Source organism: Onychomys torridus, chromosome 2 (assembly GCF_903995425.1).
Source record: "Onychomys torridus chromosome 2, mOncTor1.1, whole genome shotgun sequence".
Classification (NCBI taxonomy): Eukaryota; Metazoa; Chordata; class Mammalia; order Rodentia; family Cricetidae; genus Onychomys; species Onychomys torridus.
The window spans coordinates 143085784-143098781 of record NC_050444.1 but is presented as its reverse complement, the minus strand read 5'-3'; the positions used below and the strand labels follow the sequence as shown (position 1 = coordinate 143098781).

General features: G+C 50.6%; 3 protein-coding genes across 3 annotated transcripts in view; 1 reads left to right on the top strand and 2 right to left on the bottom strand.

Annotated features, from left to right (window-relative positions):
* Positions 1-432: 432 nt before the first annotated feature.
* Positions 433-3553, bottom strand: Fam229a (family with sequence similarity 229 member A). The gene is made up of 3 exons (XM_036178417.1): positions 1057-3553; positions 831-977; positions 433-697 (listed from the first exon to the last, which is right to left on the bottom strand). The coding sequence occupies exons 1-3, from the start codon at positions 1191-1193 to the stop codon at positions 595-597; spliced, it is 387 nt and encodes a 128-aa protein (XP_036034310.1). The 5' UTR covers positions 1194-3553; the 3' UTR covers positions 433-594.
* Positions 841-3210, top strand: Tssk3 (testis specific serine kinase 3). Its single transcript, XM_036178416.1, has 2 exons — positions 841-1933; positions 2461-3210. Exons 1-2 carry the CDS (start codon positions 1789-1791, stop codon positions 3120-3122), a joined length of 807 nt encoding a protein of 268 aa, XP_036034309.1. The 5' UTR covers positions 841-1788; the 3' UTR covers positions 3123-3210.
* A 180-nt stretch (positions 3554-3733) lies between the features above and the next one.
* Bsdc1 (BSD domain containing 1) overlaps positions 3734-12998 on the bottom strand; it is a 28072-nt gene continuing 18807 nt past the window's right edge. The window contains exons 8-9 of the mRNA XM_036178415.1: positions 7671-7774; positions 3734-5033 (exon numbers count right to left, since the gene is read on the bottom strand). Of these exons, the coding sequence (XP_036034308.1) occupies positions 5001-5033; positions 7671-7774 (137 nt within the window). The 3' untranslated portion in view covers positions 3734-5000. The remainder of the gene's footprint in view (positions 5034-7670; positions 7775-12998) is intronic.

The window sequence follows — 12998 nt, the reverse complement described above, 5'->3', positions numbered from 1 at the left end:
GAGCAGTGTCCCGCAGAGAGATGATTTCGTTGGCGAACCCAGGACAGAGAAGGGGTGACAACCCCCTAGACCAGTGGTTCTCAACCTTCCTAATGCTTCGACCTCGTGTTGTGGTGACCCCAACCATACTATTATTTTCGTTGCTACCTCATAACTATATTTTGCTACTGCTATGAATTGTAATGTGAATCTCGGTGTTTTCCTACGGTCTTAAACGGCCCCCTATGAAAAGGCCATTCGCCCCCTGAAGGGTTGAGACCCACAGGTTGAGAACCCCTCCCCTAGAGGAAGGCCTGGCTGGGAACTGGAGGTGGGTCGAGGAGGGCGGGTGTGAGGGAGGAGGCAGCCCAAGGGACAGTCGGGTGGCACTGGCTAGGGCAGAGCAGCCAGTGGGCCCGATCCGACGGATACACATACACGGCCAGCCCGGAGTGGAAAGAACAGTTTATGCTGTGCTTTATTAAAATGTGCATCATTCTTTTATTTTAAAATGTGCATCATTGTCTCGTGCTCGGCGCGTGCGACCTCAGCGTGGTGGCCCGCGGCTGGCCTCGTCCTGCCCGGCTCCTGCGGAGCTGCCGTGCGCAGGCGCACTCAGGTGGCACGGGCCCGGGGGCTCCCGCCCATGGCCAGGTAGACGTCGATGGGCACGTGCAGCAGCGTCAGACAGTGGCAGCCCGGGCAGCGTCGGAGCGGCCTGGCGAAAGCGGCAGGCGACAGGGGGCGCATAGTGTTGGGGCACGCCCTGGGGGTGCGCCTGGGGTCCTCTAGGGTGGGGCCCTGGGGATGGCGATGGGGCGGGGCCGAGGGGGGCAGGGCATCGGCCTCACCTGACCGGGTTTTGATCCGTAGCTACAGGCTCCGGGCTGTCCTGGGACTCGGGGGCGGAGGCAAGGCCAGGGGAGTCTCCGGCCTCAATGGGGAATCTTCGACCCTGTGGGGTCTCCTGGGCACTCATCTCCAGGCCCCGGGGCGCTCTGCGCGGGGAGCGGCAGTCAGGCGACTCCGGGGCCCTGGGCGCTCCCTGCCCGTGCCGCCTCTTGTGTCGTGGCTTACCTGCCGGAGACCGAGGCCAGTCCCAGGCTGGAAGCAACTGCCCGAGCCCTGGCCGCGGGAGGACGCTCCGGTCCAGGCGGAGCCTGGCAGGTGTCTGCTGCGTGCCCGGGTCCCAGCGTCGAAGGGAAGGGCTGCATTGTGACCCCGATCTCTGCGTGCTGACCTCACACAGCCTGTTCCTCGATAGAATTCTAGGCCGGTCCGGGCCATTCGGGCATTTAGTGAGGGCCCGGGGGGGCCTGAAGCCAGAGGCTTCTGGCGACCACACCTTGGTGACCGGTTCGCACTATCCCTCAACAGCTTGATGGAGACTTGGGAGATGAGGGTGACCTGTCTGGAAGCAGAGCCCGCATGGAGAAGCCCTGCATCCCTGGCCTACACAGCCGCCCGGGCCCCTTCTCCGGCACTGTGCCCCCTCGGTGCCTCCCTCATGAATGACTTAACTCAGGCTGGGTTTGGTGGTGGTGGTGAGGGCCAGCAGGGACACTGCCCATGTTGTCTGAGGATCACACAGCATTTACATCACAATTGGGCAGGAGTTTAAAGATGTCTGGTCCTCTCCCTCCCCACCACCTGTGGCTGTGTCCAGACGGAGAATGTTCTAGCCCTGGAGGCAGCTGTGGATGAAGTCCTTGGGGGGAGAAGAAGCAGGCCGAGGGCGATGGTGGAGTAGTGCTGCCTCCCCGAGGCAGCATGAGCTGAGAGGGTGACAAGAAGGAGGCGCTACACAGCATGGAGGACTTTCTACTCTCCAATGGGTACCAGCTGGGCAAGACCATTGGGGAAGGGACCTACTCAAAAGTCAAAGAAGCATTTTCCAAAAAACATCAAAGAAAAGTGGCGATTAAAATTATAGACAAGATGGGAGGGCCAGAAGGTGAGCTGGGGCGCTTGGGAGGGCGGGCTAGCCAACGCGGGTAGGTGCTTTTCTCGTTCAGAACAGTTCTCCTTCCCTTTTAGAAGGACAGAAAGCAAGCCAGATGGCTGCCTTCAGGTCTGTGAGAGAGGGGTGTGGGGAACCCAGGATCGCTGCATCTTTCCACATCCACAGAGCACAGGGCAAAGGGCCTCAGTTTTTCCTATCCCAGGAGGTGTTAGCTAGATAACTGGAGCCAAGAGGTGGGGAAGGGACAGGAAGACAGGGCTCCCAGAAGGATCCTGGCATTCAACAGTGTTGTCTGAAGTCCTCAAGCACCTGTGGTCTCACAGGCTGCAGGGAAGGGGTTCCAAGGACCAGCTAACCACGAAGTAATAAAAGGGCATACTTGCTGCTAGAGTCTATTCAGGGAGTCAAGGAAGAACACACGGACATGGTGGTGGTCCGCAAGCCAGAAAACAGGAGTCAGGAGGGAGAAATTAGACCCTTCTACTGATAGCCCACTTTGCCTCTCTGCTCTCCCCTAGAGTTTATCCAGAGATTCCTGCCTCGAGAGCTCCAGATTGTCCGCACCCTGGACCACAAAAACATCATCCGGGTGTATGAGATGCTGGAGTCGGCAGATGGGAAAATCTACCTGGTGATGGAACTGGCTGAGGGAGGGGATGTCTTTGACTGTGTGCTCAACGGAGGGCCACTTCCCGAGAGCCGGGCCAAGGCCCTCTTCCGCCAGATGGTTGAGGCTATCCGCTACTGCCATGGCTGTGGCGTGGCCCACCGGGACCTTAAATGTGAGAACGCCTTGTTGCAGGGCTTCAACCTAAAGCTGACCGACTTTGGCTTTGCCAAGGTGCTACCCAAGTCACGCAGGGAGCTGAGCCAGACCTTCTGCGGCAGCACAGCCTACGCCGCTCCCGAGGTGCTGCAGGGCATACCCCATGACAGCAAGAAAGGTGATGTCTGGAGCATGGGTGTGGTCCTGTATGTAATGCTCTGTGCAAGTCTACCTTTTGATGACACAGATATCCCCAAGATGCTGTGGCAGCAACAGAAGGGGGTATCCTTCCCCACTCATCTGGGCATCTCAACTGAATGCCAGGACCTGCTGAAGCGGCTCCTGGAACCAGATATGATACTCCGGCCTTCAATCGAAGAAGTTAGTTGGCACCCATGGCTAGCAAGCACTTGATAAAAGCAATGGCAAGTCCTCCCCAATAAAGTAGGGGGAGAAAGCAAACCCAAAAACCCGCTTCTAAAGTGGTGATATATATTTTACATTTTGGGCTCACTTCATCCATAGCTTACTTCTACACCCCACGGTGGCCCCACAGGCCCCTACTAGGGTAGCTTTGCCTTCCTTCCTGGAACTAAGGGCCGCAGGTCTGTCTTTTATTATTAATGGTTCTCAAATCATCATGGGCAGGGAGAAGAGAGGAACAAGGCCCACAGAACCACTCAGGTGCTACAACCTGCTTTCCAAACAAAGCAAAAGCATTGGGGATGCAGAAATGGCCTCCTGCCTCCATGGCGTGGTGAGAGGCTGCCTGGGCTCATCCCTTTCTCAAACCAGAGGCCTCAAGACCCTAGCTACATACCCCGCCCATGCTCCAGGCAGGAAGTCACACGTGCAGCCTTTCCAAGGCTCCAGGACGGCTGCCACGGGGGACAGAACCATCCCCAGACACTTCTGGCTTCTGTTCAATCATTTTAATGCTGTTTCGGCAAATCTGTAAAAGGTTCAGGACAAACTTTTTTTTTGTTCCTTTTTAATTACAAAACTAACAGCTGTTAGAATTTTTCTTTTTTTTTTTTTTTCTTTTCCCAGCTATAAAATACTCTGGGGAGATGCATTATAATTTAAAATATATAATATTGCACAAACAACCAAAAGGTTAATTAAACTAATTACAAAGAGAAAAACCCCATCCCATCAAAAAAAAAAAAAAAAAAGAATTTAGCATTCTCTCCATCCAGCCCCTTCACTGAAGGTTTGAAGTAGAGTGCCCACACCATTCACAACGCCTTGACAAGATCCCTTTAAATAACTGGTGGATACGCCAGCACTTAGAATCAGCAGAGTGACATCTGTGAAGCCCCGAGTCTCTGTGCAGCCCTCACTGAGCCCCAGTGACTGACTTCAGGAAGGAGGACCTGCAGGAGACAGCCGAGTCTCAGGGTGCTCATCCCAGCCCATCCCTTCAGCAGCCGAGGGCCGAGGAGAAGCTGGCCTGATGGACTGTGAGTACTTGCTTCTGCTCACTACTTTGTACAGCTCCCAGCTAGCGTGTGTCCTAAGCTATGGGAGTCAAGGCAGGCAGCTGCTCCGGGCAGGTATCCAACCAGTCGACACACAGAGGGGCTGAAAGGGCTCCCCGCTTTTGGGGAGGGAAGGAACACAAGAGCAGACTCTTGCAGTGGTACAGCTGGGCTAAGGACTTGGGTGCATCTGACATGAATGAGGACGCCCTGGAATATGCAGGGATAACCTGGTGTGTGCCAAAGGAGGGTCAAGGTTTGGTCTTCGATTCAGAAGCCATAGGACTTTTCCAGAAGTGGAAAACGCTGGGGAGGGAGATTCCCGAGAGAGGCAAATTTCCCAGAGATGATTGCCTCTTACTGGGCAGGAACCAAAATGCTGTTCCCCGTCCCTGTGCAGCCAAGGGCAGGTGGCAGAGCCTTCCTTGTTAGCTTATTAGCTTACAGGGTAGAGTGCATTATCTTGGCCTCCTCAGAGACCTGGGCTTCAGCTCCTGTCTGTGCAGGAGACAGCTACCCCAGGAGGTTTCCCAGCAGGAGTCCTAGAAGAGCAGAGAAATGCAGGTGACATGACATACGGGTCCTCCTAAGGCTGGCACATGTCAGACTTCTGGATTTGTATTTAGAAAGGCTCTTCCAAGGTGTGAGCAGAGGGCCAGCAGGGAGCCACCAGAGAATCTGTACCAACTTCTAGATGGCAGAGGCCCTTTTCGGGGGGGACATTCTCAGTGTCTTCCAAGGCTGGCTGAGATTAGCGGGCGAGGGAGGTGGGATGTGCCGTGGGTGGGGGAGCTGCTTGCTCTGGCTCCCCTCATTCCCAGTCCTCCCACTCTGCATCTTCCAGCTGCAAAAATGAGGAGATAGTCAGAGCACAGATGCACTCACTCCTGAGTCAAGCCCAGAGCCTACCCCTGTGCTGGGCAAGGGCCCACCCCATGCGGAACCTCTACTCTAGGACCCCACGGATGCCTGGAGGAGGGCCTTGCTGCTCTCGCTGCTTCAGACCCACCAGCTAACCCAGCTCCACACTGGCCTGCCCGAGGAGCACCTGCTGCTGCTGAGCAGACAAAGGCCATGGTCTTAAAAGCCAAGCACGGAGAGTGTGGCTGTGACTACAACAGGGTAGCAGAGCTGCAAGTGTTAATATAGTGAAAACTTCTCTCTGTCAACTGTAAAGGAGTCAGGCAAGCTTTAGGGAGTCTCCACTTGGATCCGCCTGTCACGGTCAAATGGACTCTTTCTTCCCCTCCTGTTGGACGTATGTTCTCTTTGCACAAGGTCTTCTCCAGGGGCTCTGCACCCTAACCTCCAGATCAAGTTTTCCTCTTGCCTTGTCACTCTTGGCCTGCCCTCAGCTGACCCCTGTCGCGGTGGGACTGAGGCGGCGGCCTGCTCAGGTATTCTGCCTACTAGGTTTTGTTGTATGTTTGCTTAAGCTCTTTCAAAGCTGGAGATCAGACTCAGGACCTCCCGAATGCTTTGGTGAGTGCTCAACACAGCACAGAGCCCCATTCCCAACCTAGCATATCAGGTTTTATATATTATTTATAATTTTTTATTTATTCATGTATTTTATGTATATGAGTGCACTATCTGCATATCTGCCCTTATGACAAAAGAGGGTATCAGAGAGAAGGGGGCACCAGATCTCATTACAGATGGCTGTGAGCCACCATGTGGTTGCCGGGAATTGAACTCAGGACCTCTGGAAGAGCAGCCAGTGCTCTTACCCACTGAGCCATCTGTCCCGCTCCCACACATCAGGTTTTAAAGACAGCTAAAAGACATAAGCTAGCAAATCCTTAAGGGATAACGGGACATTATAATAGCGAGGTCACAGGTACAAAACACCTTTGAATAGGTCATGAATTCCCTAGCTTTTCAATATGAAGAACCAGGTCCTTGTCAAAATAAGCCTGGTGGTTCATGTCCATAATCCCAGAACTCAGAAGACTAAAGCAAGAGGATTGATGCAAATTCATGGCCAACCTGGGATATAGTGAGTCAGTGATAGCCCCACCCCCACCATAGGGGGGAAAGGGAAGAAAGGAAGAGGGGGGAGAGAGAAAGAGGAGAGAAGGAAACACACAGACTGGGACTCAGACTCTGTGTGTCTCTAATTCTCTACACTTCTGTTTTTGTTTTGTTTTTTCAAGATAGGCTTTCTCTGTGTAGCTTTGGAGCCTGTCCTAGATCTCGCTCTGTAGAACAGACTGGCCTCGAACTCACAGAGATCCGCCTGTTTCTGCCTCCTGAGTGCTGGGATTAAAGGCGTGCACCACCACCGCTCGGCTTTTTCTTTTGTTTTGAGACAGAATCTCTTGTGTAGCCCTAGTTGTTCTAGAATTCGGTATGTAGACCAGGCTGTCCTTGACTTCAAACTCAGAGAGATCTGTCTGCCTGTCTCCTGAGTGCTGGGATTAAAGCTGATGTGCGCCATCATTTCCGGCCAAAATTGGACCAACTCTTGATTTGGGGAGGTGGCAAAGAATGAAAACTATAGTGCTGGAGAGATGGCTCAGAGGTTAAGAGCACTGGCTGTTCTTCCAGAGGTCCTGAGTTCAATTCCCAGCACCCACATGGTGGCTCACAACCATCTGTAATGAGATCTGGTGCCTCTTCTGGCCTGCAGGGACACATGCAGACAGAATACTGTATACATATAAATAAATTAAATTAAAAAAAAAAAGAATGAAAACTATAAACTATAAAAGGCCCATTGAAACTTACTAGCAGGAATGGGGTTTGTGGTGTTTGTCATTAATGTCCACTGGATGCCATCATATGACAGGCACCACACTTAACAGCGTTTACACGAGTTACCTCACTAAAGCTCTAAGCTACCTACTGTTAGTCTCATATTTTAGAGGAGGACAGAGGGTAAATGACTCGGTCTCTATCAAAGGCTTATGTCTCCAAGCTAGGAACCTGCTAAGGTCCCACAAGTCACAAGGCCAGGGGCAGGCTTCAGCATCTCTTTCTCTCTCTAATCCAGGCCCAGGTCAGCCTGAATTTGCTATGCACTTGAAGCAGTAATCTCCACGTCTTCCTGGGCACTGGGTTTATACTGGGAGAGTGTCACTATTCCCTGCTCAGCATCTGTTTCTTTTTTGTCCCTTAGGTTACTGTGATGCAGACCTAAGGTTAAGAACTCACTCATGCCAGGCAGTGGTGGCACACGCTTTTAATCCCAGCACTCGGGAGGCAGAGGCAGGAGGATCTCTGTGAGTTCAAGGCCAGCCTGGTCTACAAAGGGAGTTCCAGGACAGGCTCCAAAGCTACACAGAGAAACCTTGTCTCGAAAAACCAAAAAAACCCCAAAAACAAACAAACAAAGAACTCACTCACTCATGCATGCAGCCCAGGACTGAGCAGCAGCACCCTTCCTGCAGGTATCAGCTCAGCGGGATGTAGGAGTCACACCAGGGCAGCAAGGTTTATTGGGAAGGGACTTCTGCTCTGGCTGAGCAGACCTGCTTACCTCACCAGAGGCGTCCATTGTGGAGAGTGCTGTCTGCACTTCCTCTTCAGTCATGTCCAAGTCAAAGTCCTTCTCCCAGTCCTCACTTACATCCGTGCTTGAGCCTGGAATCACAAGCCACGTGTTGTAAGCAGCGCATGGCGAAGGAGTGTCTAAAGATGGTTACTAGGCACGCTTGCTCGTGTATGTGTGTGTGTGTGTGTGTGTGTGCAGGTGCGTTGGCAATTTTTTTTTTCCCCTCTCAAGACAGGGTTTCTCTATGTAACAGCTCTGGACCCGCCTGCCTCTGCCTCCCAATTGCTGGTATTATAGGCATGTGCAATCTTTAAAGGAGATGACATGAGGGCTGGAGAGATGGCTCAGAGGTTAAGAGCACTGGCTGCTCTTCCAGAGGTCCTGAGTTCAATTCCCAGCACCCACATGGTGGCTCACAACCATCTGTAATGAGATCTGGTGCCCTCTTCTGGCCTGCAGGGACACATGCAGACAGAACACTGTATACATCTCTCTCTCTGTCTCTCTTTTTCCCCCACTAGACAGGGTTTCTCTGTGTAGCCCTGCCTGTCCTGGATCTCACTCTGTAGACCAGGCTGGCCTCAAACTCAAGAGATCCGCCTGCCTCTGCCTCCCAAGTGCTGAGATTTAAGGCAGGCACCACTACACCTGGCTGATACATCTTTATAATCACTTTTAACTGGGCTCAATAATCTTATAGAAATCTAAGGAAAAATCCTGGAAGCAACAAAAAATTTAGATTTGTAAGGGATATAACCCAGTAGTAACATCTTACACAACACAACCAAGGTCTAGTTAGATCCCTAGTAACACACACACACACACACACACACACACACACATAGGGATGGGGATATAGCTCAGTGTTTGCCTATATGCAGAGAGCCATGGGTTCTGTCCCTAGGACTGCATAAAACCAGGTGTGGTGGCATATGCTGTGTTCTCTAGCACTTGGGAGGCAGAGGCAGGAGGATCAGGAGTCAAGATTAGCCTTATCTACATAGATTTTTTTTTTCCCCAGGCCAACCTGGGGTACATGAGAGCTTTTTTTTTTTGAGACAGGGTCAACTATATAGCCCTGGTTGTCTTGGAATTTGCTATATAGACCAGTCTGGCCTCAAACTCACAGAGAGCTATTTGCCTCTGACCCTTGAGTGCTGAGATTAAAAGCACAGGTCAACAAGTTCAACCCCTCCCTGGATTTATAGGAATTCAACAGTGAGCTAGGAGGAAAGGGTTCATGAACCCCCCTCCCTGGGGTCTACAACAGTGAGCTAGGAGGAAAGGGTTCATGAACCCCCCCTCCCTGGGGTCTACAACAGTGAGCTAGGAGGAAAGGGTTCATGAACCCCCCCTCCCTGGGGTCTACAACAGTGAGCTAGGAGGAAAGGGTTCATGAACCCCCCTCCCTGGGGTCTACAACAGTGAGCTAGGAGGAAAGGGTTCATGAACCCCCCTCCCTGGGGTCTACAACAGTGAGCTAGGAGGAAAGGGTTCATGAACCCCCCCTCCCTGGGGTCTACAACAGTGAGCTAGGAGGAAAGGGTTCATGAACCCCCCTCCCTGGGGTCTACAACAGTGAGCTAGGAGGAAAGGGTTCATGAACCCCCCTCCCTGGGGTCTACAACAGTGAGCTAGGAGGAAAGGGTTCATGAACCCCCCTTCCTGGGGTCTACAACAGTGAGCAGGTGCTGAGGAGAGAGACAATTTCTCTAGTGGTGTAGTACTGGTAAACTGCCCATGGTCCTGTAAATAGCTCCTTATCTAGGCTCTGGTAAGTAATCCTAATTTAACTCATAGATTCACATGAAAAAAACAAAGAAGGTAATGGGCGGTGAATATGAATCAAATACATTGTACATGTGCATAAAAAATGCCACAATAGCAGCAGAGTCTCCTACCTCTTCACAGTGCTGGGACCAGAAGCATGAGTCATCATGCCTGGCTTATTTTTTTGGAACAGGTCTTACTATGTAACCAGGCTGGCCGCAAACTCATAATCCTTTTGCCTCAGCCTCTCAAATGCTGAGATTATAAGCCTCAAACCACCATCTAGCTGACAAGCCTATTTTATTCTATTCATAGTTTTTTATTTTTTGTTTCCGAGACAGGGTTTCTCTGTGTAGCCCCGGCTGTCCTCAAACTCAGAGATCTGCCTGCCCCTGTCTCCTGAGGGCTGGGATTAAAGGTGTGCACTGCCACCACCACCAGCAGCCTCCTCCCCCCAGCCCTATTTCTAATTTTTTGAGACAGGGTCTCAAGGCTCACTATGTAGTTGAAGACCCTCATTCCTCTACTTTCTAAGTGATGGGATTACAGTGTGAGCCAATGTGCTTGGTTTATGCAGTGCTGAGGATCACACCCAAGGCTTCCCGCAAGCTAGGCAAAGTCTACCACCTTAGTCCGACCTCTCCCTTCACTCTGCTCTCTTCCCCTGCATTTATTTTCTAACATATACTCAGGCTAACTATGTTTATTATCCAATAGTAATGGATATAAACACAAGCTCCAAGAGGACAGGAATATTTGTATTATTTTTTTTCTTTCTACACTCCCTGTTGCCTAGAACATCAAGTTGATACCTAATATCCATAGGCCTTTTATCTAAGTCAGCAGTTGGACAAGTATTGCCCATGGATCAAATTCAATCCACTGTTTCTATGGAACACAGGGGCTCAGTGGGTGCTTACTGTCAAGTCTAACAACCTGAGTTCAATCCCCAAAACCCACATGATGGGAAGGAGAGAACCAACTCACAAATTGTTCACACACACACATACACACACGGCTAGAGATAACTCGGTGGTTAAAAGCACTTGTTATAGCTAGGCAGCGGTGGCGCACACCTTTAATCCCAGCACTCGGGAGGCAGAGCCAGGCAGATCTGTGAGTTGGAGGCCAGCCTGGTCTACAGAGCAAGATCCAGGACAGACACCAAAACTACACAGAGAAACCCCGTCTCGGAAAACCAAACCAAACCAAAATAAAAAAAAGCACTTGTTATTCTTGTAGAAGACCTGATTCTATTCCCAGCACACACATGGCAGTTCACAACCTTCCATAACTCCAGTTCCAGGGGATTCAGCACCCTCTCCTGACCAGACATACATGTCGAACACTGGCACACACGCAGGCAAACACTTATACATATAAAATCTTTTAAGTGGCACATTCCTTTTTTCTGGTGCTTTGAGACAGAGACTCTATCTTTTTTTTTTTTTTTTTTTTTTTTTGTGGGAGCTGAGGACCGAACCCAGGGCCTTGCGCTTGCTAGGCAAGTGCTCTACCAGAGCTAAATCCCCAACTCCCCTCTGTATCTAAATAAAAAAAAAAATGTAAAAGTCTTCAAAAAAATTTTTTGGGGCAGGGTGGGGAGTGGGAGTAGTGGCTCGTGCCTTTAATCCCAACATTCAGGAAGCAGAGGCAGGTGGATCTCTGAGTTCAAGGCCAATCTGGTCTACAAAGAGAGTTCCAGGACAGCCAGGGCTACACAGAGAAACTCTTGACAAAACAAAACAAAAAACCGGGACACATCCTCGCCCCTTGTTTACATGCTGTCTGTGTCTGCAGAGATCAACTGTTTCAGCAAAGGGCATGCAGCATTCCTGACCTGGCCCTGCTCAGACAAAGTTGACTTGCTGCTTCGTATGATTCTGATACAGTACAGCGACTGCTTTAAACATACTCGGGCAGTACTTCTTCTGGGCAATACTGAAGCCATGTATGTCAAAATCATCAGTAAGACATGCACTTCAAAGACAGCTGTCCTGCTGTGCACTCTGCACAAAGGCCTTTCCTGCTCTGCTCTTCCCCATCACAGCAGTGGGATTATAAGGTCTCCGGAGCTCGGTGGACCGGGCGATCATTATACCTAATGTGTAGTATTAGGAAAATTATTCTGAGCTGCAAATTATTCAAATTCTGCTAGGAAAAGGTCTGGGAAGTAGCTCAGTTGGTAAAGCCCTTAGCACATACAACGCCCTACGTTCAATCCTCAGCACTGAAAACAAACAAAAACCAGGTGTGGTGGCATACCCCGTTATCTCAGCACTTGGAGGCTCTTCATCTACTACTTAGGGAGTTCAAAGCTAGCCGAGGATACATGACATCCAGTCTTAAATGTAACAAGAGCAAACCACTCTCTGCAAGGACCACTGGAGGAGCTCACTAGAGTATACCTTCCTCCCTGCCCTGCATTTTGACTCAGCAGACCAGGTGTAGTCCAAGGTTCTGGGTTAGATATCCTGGCTAATTCTACAAAGAAATGAGCTTGCTGTTTGAGAAATAGGGCATTTGAATTAGAGGTTTGAGTGTCAAGTGCAATTACATGTTGAATGTAGCAGATATTTAACAAATGGAGAAGTAGGGGCATATTTCCTTCAAAGGTCTTATCTCAGAGTTAAGCAATTTTCCATGCAGTCCCACTACAAGTGAGAGCAGACCTACAGCCAAGACTCAAGTTCTGATCCTGTATCGAAAGTCTCCTTGTGCTGTGCCTTCAGGACATGCAACTGCTATCTGTCAGTGTGGCTTCCTGTGGGTCAAAAGACAGATTCCTGGCCAAGTCCTCGTGTGGCTTTGGCCATGATGGCTTCCCTTGATCTCTCAAACTTGAAATTCTCTTCAGGCTTGTAAATGTTAGGGCAGAGCCTTCCAGGATGAAAAGGCACCAGCTGAGACTTGGGGCATTTCACATCTTCCCGATTTACACACGACAGAAGGAGGACTCTCCCAGCACAGATGGGAACTGCTTTCCTGTCCTGTCACACAAGGGGCATGTGACAGATCTGTTTAAGAACACTGAGGCTTCATGATGGAGTCTGCTCTGTGTTTTCAGGTAACTACCAACCCGAAGGCACTATCACCCACAGTGTAATTTGTTGTGTAGTAGCTTTTCTACTTCCTCAGATAAATGGAGATTAAAAACAGGTCTCACAGGTAATGGTGAAGCAGGCCTTTAACCCAGTGCTATAGGCCATACACTCATCCCAACTTCCCTTTCCCTGCTCTGCAGAGGAGCTCGAGATCAATGCCATTTGGAGCAGCTCTGCTGCACACAGATCCAGCCTCCAGTCACCCTAGGATCTGGTACAGGGGAAGAGAGAAAAGGAATCAGTACCCAAGTGTCCACTCTTTGTTTCCCCCTTCATTTTGGTGGTACTGGGGATCAAATACAATCCCCGTGCCCAGACCTTGGGTTTTGGAGACAGGCCCACTATGCAGCACAGCTGCCATATGACGTCACCTTTTAAGATTTTCTTCTGGCAGAGGAGAGGGATGAATAAGAACAAGATACATTCATGTAAGTGTGCT

What these genes read in the sequence shown, in the direction of transcription:
- Fam229a (XM_036178417.1), bottom strand. Translation starts at nt 1,193, where the DNA reads ATGCAGCCCTTCCCTTCGACGCTGGGACCCGGGCACGCAGCAGACACC. An exon ending in CTGGCCTCGGTCTCCGGCAG is followed by an intron (nt 978 to 1,056) that starts GTAAGCCACGAC and finishes CTCCCCGCGCAG; the next exon opens with AGCGCCCCGGGGCCTGGAGA. An exon ending in ACGGATCAAAACCCGGTCAG is followed by an intron (nt 698 to 830) that starts GTGAGGCCGATG and finishes CGCTTTCGCCAG; the next exon opens with GCCGCTCCGACGCTGCCCGG.
- Tssk3 (XM_036178416.1), top strand. Translation starts at nt 1,789, where the DNA reads ATGGAGGACTTTCTACTCTCCAATGGGTACCAGCTGGGCAAGACCATT. An exon ending in CAAGATGGGAGGGCCAGAAG is followed by an intron (nt 1,934 to 2,460) that starts GTGAGCTGGGGC and finishes GCTCTCCCCTAG; the next exon opens with AGTTTATCCAGAGATTCCTG.